This window comes from Hipposideros armiger, unplaced genomic scaffold, assembly GCF_001890085.2.
Source record: "Hipposideros armiger isolate ML-2016 unplaced genomic scaffold, ASM189008v1 scaffold_88, whole genome shotgun sequence".
NCBI lineage: Eukaryota > Metazoa > Chordata > Mammalia > Chiroptera > Hipposideridae > Hipposideros > Hipposideros armiger.
In genome coordinates, this window is record NW_017731438.1 from 3,653,479 (window position 1) to 3,660,615 (window position 7,137).

General features: G+C 42.0%; 1 protein-coding gene across 2 annotated transcripts in view; it reads left to right on the plus strand.

Annotated features, from left to right (window-relative positions):
• ANKRD16 (ankyrin repeat domain 16) overlaps nt 1-6,010 on the plus strand; it is a 13,338-nt gene extending 7,328 nt beyond the window's left edge. The window contains exons 4-7 of one of the 2 annotated variants that reach the window (XM_019644548.1): nt 2,087-2,195; nt 2,707-2,868; nt 4,027-4,105; nt 5,108-6,010. In XM_019644548.1, the coding sequence (XP_019500093.1) occupies nt 2,087-2,195; nt 2,707-2,868; nt 4,027-4,105; nt 5,108-5,289 (532 nt within the window). In that variant the 3' untranslated portion in view covers nt 5,290-6,010. The remainder of the gene's footprint in view (nt 1-2,086; nt 2,196-2,706; nt 2,869-4,026; nt 4,106-5,107) is intronic. The other variant, XM_019644549.1, reaches the window with a different exon arrangement.
• Nucleotides 6,011-7,137: the final 1,127 nt, after the last annotated feature.

Below are 7,137 nucleotides of genomic sequence, written 5' to 3' on the forward strand. Positions count from 1 at the left end.
AATGAAAAACAAAAGGACAGCAACTTGTCTGTTCCCCTTACCAACTGTCCCAGTGCTGTTCCCCTCCCCCAATTCCCCAATAAAATCTTTAAAAAATAAAATATAATAAAAAAAGCACCTTCTATGGTATTAAGTGTTGGATGATAAGCAAAACAGTCTTTCCCCACCAGCCTGTAGGCTAGTGTGGAAGCCTAGTATAGACAATCACAGAAATAAATACCATAAAATTATAAATTGTAATACAGGTATCCCCACTTGCTGAAAGTTTGTATTATCGCACTTAATTTATATGCAAGATATACATTAGCACCTGTTTTTACCAAAAGAAATCCAAAGAGGATTTTCACTTTTACAAAAAAAGTTGTTACTGTACTAATGTAGTTAATTCATAAAAGTTAAGTGGCATAAGTAACGTGAACTTTCAGAAAACTGGAGATACTCTTCACTTTATGCCAATTTGGCTTACAAAAGTTTTCATAGGAATGCTCTACTTTCAGATAGCAGGAAAACCTATAATACTATAAAAAAAAGTACACAGTGGTGTGTGTAAGCAAAGATACTGTTAGTGCAGAAGAGAAGACAAGCCTCAATGAGGTCACTTTGAAGCTGTGATTTGAAAGATGAGTTGTAGTTTGGCAGGTGAAGAGTGGAGAAAATGTTCCAAGAAGAGAGCTGGGCAAATGAAAGAACAGAGAAGGTAGGAATGGAAAATGTAGTATGGAAAAGGAAAGACAGGAAGAAGGTAGGACCTTGAGGAACGTAGGACAGGTGGGAGGTAGGACCAAGAAGAAAGCAAGACGAGTAGAACCACGAGGAAGGTAGGACAGGAAAGTGCTTGGACCGAGAAGAAGATGGGAAAGGCAGGACCGTGAAGATAAGGCAGGGAGGTGGTGGGACCAGGAAGATGAGAGGACAGGTAAGACCTTGAAGGAAGTCAGACAGGACAGGAAGGAAGGTAGGAAAGGAAGGAAGGTAGGACAGGTTGCAGGTGGGACCGAGAAGATGGGAGGACAGATAGGACCGTAATGTACTAAAGAAAGGATGAACCTCGGACAGGAAGAACATGTGAGGGAAAGAAGGTGGGATAGGTAGGACCGTGAGGATGGTGGGAACGGAAGGCAGGGCAAGGCAGAGGTGGGATAAAGAAGGTAGGTCCGTGAGGAGGGTAGGAACAAATGAAGACAGGACAGGTATAGGGGTCGGGGGCGGTGGGGGGGGGACAGGTAGAACCAAGAAGTAGGTAGGACAGGTAGAAGTTAGAACTGATAAGGTGGGAAAGGTAGGACTGTGAGAAAGGAACAGATGAAGACAGGACAGGTGGGAGGTAGAACAGATAACCCAGTAGGACAGGTAGGACCTTGAGGAAGGTAGGAATGGAAGAAGATGGGGCAGGGTGGAAGTAGGACCGGAAAGAAGGCGATACCAGGAAATAAGGACAAAGAAGGTAGGACCAGGAAGAAGGTAAGTTGTGGTAAGCACGGGGCGTGTCGGCAGGAGAAACTTGGAGAGGTAAGTTGGTGCCATATTATCCTGACCACTGCAGGTCATGTTGAGGTTTTAGATTTTGTACTTTGTTTTGGCGAAGTACTACTTAAAGGTTTTAAACGGGAGCAGCCATACCCAAATAACATGGTGAAAAGATTATTCTGGTAGATATGAGACTGTATTAGCAAGGCAGGTTCCCAGGTGAGGAAAAACAAAAAAATTAAAAGGCTGTTGTCTATTGACTTGGTCTTAATGGGTGAAAGCAGAGATGGAAAGGAAGATACAGTTTTAAAAAATACTTTGAATGCAGAATTGACAGGTTTGGGTAATAGATCGGTTTTGAAGGCTATGAGCTTCTGGCATGAGACGATGGAGAGATGATGGTCTATAAAATGGTCTGATGAAGGTTAGAGGAGGAGCAGATTTCCTGGGGGAAAGAGCTAAATTCTGATACTGAGATGGGAGAAAAGAGAAGAGCACTCCAGATTTCACAGACCATTTGTAAGGCGTGTCATCTGCTGCTGGTGGTCAGGAGTCAAACATCCATTGGATTTGAAGCGGTGGCTTTTCTCAGCTCTGTTATTTTGGGTTTGGGTTCTAGGTGTCCGTATGAACCAGACTGCAGAGATAAGTGTGGCCTCACACCCTTTATGGATGCAATTCAGTGTGGACACATCAACATAGCCAGGCTGCTCCTTGAAAAACATAAGGTACAGCAATGGTGTGGGTTTATTCCTTTGGTTCTTCCTACAAGTTTTTGGTTGTAGGATAAACAGAAATTACAGTGTTTTGGATCCTGGGTTCAAATCCCAGCGCTGCCACAGTCCGCCTGTGGGACCTCTCAACCTCTTTAAACATCAGCATGCCTATCTGTGAAATGGCAATAAATTTACATTTTTCAGAGGTTTACTCTAAGGATTAAGTAATATAATATACATAAGGCAGTTAGCAAAGTAAGTATTCAATAACCAGTAGCTGTTATATAGTAATAACAGCAAACCATCCCCACTGAGTGCACTTTTGTCACATTAGTGTAGATCATTGAATCTTAACCATTTTGTTGGTTTGTTTAGAAAGTCATTTAAGAATCTGGCAGAAGTTATATAGTATCTGTCCAGAAAAAATGTACATAGACAACAAAGTTTAGCCAAAATGTCAGAAGTTCCACAGACTCAGGTTTCTCTGCTTCTTGTTTGTTCCTATTTCTCCCCAATCTGCTAGGCTTGCATTTCTGCTGAGGATTCCCTGGGGGCCCAGGCTATACACAGGGCAGCAGTCACTGGGCAGAATGAAGCCATCCGATTCTTGGTCTCTGAACTTGGCGTTGATGTAGATGTGAGAACAACATCAACCCATCTCACAGCACTTCATTATGCAGCTAAGGTTTGTCCTCGGAAGGGTGTCCCTGCTTCCTTAGGCTTGCCTTACTCTGCTGATGAAGAGCTCCGTAGTCCTATTTTCTTGGCTCTATCTCTGGAAGAAAGAAGTTGCCATGACACACTCCTGAAATGTTCATGGTTCTGAAGCCCTGTGTTCTTTTAAATAGACACCTGTCTTTATCTGTTGCTAGGTGAAAACTGAAAATACCCTTTATTCCATGTAATGCCTAGGCCTTATGTTTCCTCCCACCCTTTTTGTGTGTGTGTGTGTGTTCAAGACTGGTGTTAAAGCCTTAAAAATTCATTGTATTCAATTCCTAGCTATCCTTAACAGTAGATTTCAGAAGTTAAAATTTCTTTAACTGAGGCAAGGGAATTGCATTTACTGGACTCTCCAATGTATAAAATACTTAAGGCATGCAAAAAGGTTCCACTAAAAATGTAGCTGCTTACATCCTTTCATTTTGAATGCTAGGAGTCTTTTGTGTATTATTTTTAACATGATTGGCTACTGCCTTTACTTGTTTTTCTAGCAACAGGAATGTTTTCTGGTGAACTACACACTCCTACTTGTGTTCCCCTATGATACAATGGATAGATAGATAGATGAGGGTGGGCTAAGAGAATGGTCTGTGGCCACGGGGAAATAAAGCTGGTGGTGGGTCGACCCATAGGAGGACTGAACTTGCAGCCTTGATTTTGGTCTCAGCCCGTACTAATGGACTGGCTGGCTAGACAGAAAGCGTATAAATTGCCTCATGAATGATAAGGCTAACTGTGATGAGTCTGCATCCAGGAGAGTGTCCCGTCTCTGCTAGTTTATCTCTGCCCTAAAGATTTTAGCAAAGAATATGTTTGCTTAGGAGCATTTGGAATTGTGTGGTCTGTATAAATCACAATATTTATATCCTTTACACTGAAGGAAACCCAACTGTATTAGTCAATAATTTGGCCTACAAAATTGATCATCTGTTAATAACTGATCACCAAAACCTACCTTTAATGGTTTATACTGGAATTTGAGAATGATGTGACAAGTTTTCCTTTAGATATGAAAATCAGATTTAGCAGTTGCGTATTTTAGAAAAAGGACCTAACATGCAGTAGAGTTTGTGTTTAAAGGTCCTTGTCACAGTGATAACAAGTTTATTTCAACCCTCAGGAAGGACATGTGAGCACAGTTCAGACACTCGTAACCTTGGGTGCTGACCTCAACTCTAAAGATGAAAGAAACCGATCAGGTACGACCTCTTTGTACATATGCCTGGAAATTATTAGTAAAAGAACGTAAACAATACGTGGACTTGTAAAAACATTAGTGTTAATATTATTCCTCTACGAGCTCAGCAACTTTTTCTTAAAATAACATCTCTGTTTGCAAAGCTGTAGAATTATTGCTGTTACCATGGCAATGATGATAATTACTACTGACTATTACTGCTATTATTAATGTTTTTATTATTTTAAACCACAACAATATATGTGACATAAAAGCACTTTGTATCTTCACCCATGATGCCGCCAGCTGTCCAGGTATTGCATAGATTCTTCTTAGGGCATCTCGCTTTGAAATGTATTTGGAAACTGTAATCGCTACTATTTTCTAAATGTAAGACTCAGAGGACAGTTTCAGAGCTAATTGTTTAAACTTGGGACTCCAGAGCAAACCTCAGTGACACTCTGCACGTCAGTGGCCACCTCAGGGGTTTGGTGGGCACTTCGTGTTGCTTCAGGGACTCACACATAACTAAGTGCTTACCCCAGGGCTGCGGGTCACAGTTGCTGAGTCCAGGGACACAGACTCTCCTAAAGACGGGAGCAGAAGCCAGAGTCCCATCAGCGCTAACTTCTAACCAGAGTGGGATTTGTCGGCCATTTTTGTTTTTGTCACATCATTCTTATTCATGGTGAGATTTTTACTTACACAGAGAATTCACAAAACTTTGAAAATGTTTTCAGTACCATTTAAAGTCTCTTTTTTCCCATTGACTTGCTTTGTTGATTTAGACAAGTCTTTTTAATCCTTTCCAGTTGGTCTTGTTATTTTTAAACCATTTCCAGCCCCATCAGGTTAAAAGGAAAACCGTTTTGATCTAGTATAGACAGTCATGTAGATGGATTAAGGCAATATAAAATCCATATAATTGGAGAATCAGTATTTTTGTTAGGAGCAGCCTGTGCACCATGTCAGTGTTGCTTTGGGGGCCGTGCACTAAGTTCATGTCACTTGTGTCTCTGCTCAGCCCTGCACCTGGCCTGCGCGGGTCAGCATGTGGCTTGCGTCGAGTTTCTTCTGTGGTCTGGACTGAGGGACTCTCCAGACGTGACAGGCACCCTGGCTCAGCAGCTCACACAGAACACGGACATCCTTCAGTGCTTCGGCCGTGGAGTGAAGAATGAGGGTGTTTCTGAACAAAGGCCGTGAAATGCCTGGTGACTTATGTCCTGCTGCTTGAGTCATCACCGGGTCCGGTGAGATGGTGGCTAGCCTGTGTCCTCTGCCCCCACCCCTCACCTCGCACGCTCCACTCCAGCTGAGGGCTCCCAGAGGACATGGACCCTGGCTTCTGGGTGGGAGGATGGGCACCCTGAGCTCTTGAGCACACTCAGAATCTCCTTAACTTGGATCACACTCTGCACCCTGCAAGTGGACTTAACAGGACATTTGTGCGTCAGTGGCTGGGCTTCTAAAGAAACATGTGGCATGCATGAATGTAATATAGTACACATACTTGTATGTATATGTTTGTACATATATGTGAGATAGACGTTTTATAGTAAATATGTGGTGAGGCAACAATCATGTTACTATAAGAAATTGTTAGCTTGAGCCATAAATCATAATGGCCTGTTTACTTTTTCTTTCATAGGTGTTCCTTGGCCATTTCAATGGTTTAACTTTTGGTTTTGTAGCCAGAAAATAAGTACTTATAATCTGTTTTATTTACACAGACATTTATAAAGAATTAATTATAAATTCTATATTCTAAGCACTGCTGGTTAAGCTCTGTTTTGATCCTAAATGATTATTTTTTTTATTAGACAAGTTCTATATTGGCTCCCTTCACGTATTAAATACACATAAAAAATGTATCTGAGATATTTTCAAAACTTTTTGGGGTGGCCATTTAGCTCAGGTGGTTAGAGCACAGGCTCTTAATACCAAGGTTGCTGGCTTGATTCCCACATGGGCCAGTGAGTTGTGCACTCCACAACTAGATTGAAGACGGTGTCTTGACTTGGAGCTGATGGGTCCTGAGAAAACACACTGTTCCCCAATAAAGTTAAAAAAAAACAAAAAACTTTTCTATTATCTCAGTTGAGGAATAATACGGTTTGTTGTTAAAGCCCACAGGTCACATTTCCTGACCCCTGCCATCTGCCACCAAAGCCTCTGATCATAAAGGAATGAACACTTGATATTGTAACTTCAAAAAAATTTGCAGCAATTTAAACAGATGTAAGATAGGATGAATAGTATGACATTTGGATTCATTTTCTTTTTTTCTTTTTTTGATTATTTCCTCGGAATTGCAAAGGATAGTTATTAGTCCAAGTCAGTCTGTTGAAAGATTGTATGCATCCATCACAAGACCTGCTCCCCTTGTTCAGTGTCATCCAGTAAGAGCTGATCACACACCCAGCTGTTTTCAGTGTCGTGCTGGGCTGGGTGAACAGCAAGACATTCCAGTTCTTCTCCATCGTTCCCATAGGTGCTGGCTGAGTCCTCTCTTTTAACCAAGTAAGCCTCTGGTAGAAACACACATAATCCTGTCATGACCTCTGAGTCACACACTGTGTGCCTCTGCGCTGATTCAAGCTGCAGTTACCGTTTGTGGCTTCGGAATGTCTTTGTGTCGCTGCCCTTTGGGTCTGATGATGACCCTATTGCGTGCACAGCCACATGTGCAGGCGGGATGGAAGATGAGTCTGGTGCTGGAGATGAGTCCGGCCTCCTCGTCCCCTCAGCATGCACGCGAAGCAGCTTTTTATTTCAGAGACTCTGTGCGAGACCCATTCATGTCTGCAACTTGGCCTGTGCTTTACCAGCTTGTACGAGTTTAGCAGTCCACAGTGACGAGGGAATGTCAGATTACATGTTTGTTCCCAGGAGTTCCAGAGATGGCAGTGATGATAAAGTGGCACAGATAGTAGTGGTAATATAATGACCTATTACTGTAATAATGGTGTATTAAGAATACTAATGACAGTAGTTTTAGTAATTAATAGTATTCCCTACTTCTAATTGTAGGTACTTTTCTCACTTCATTGG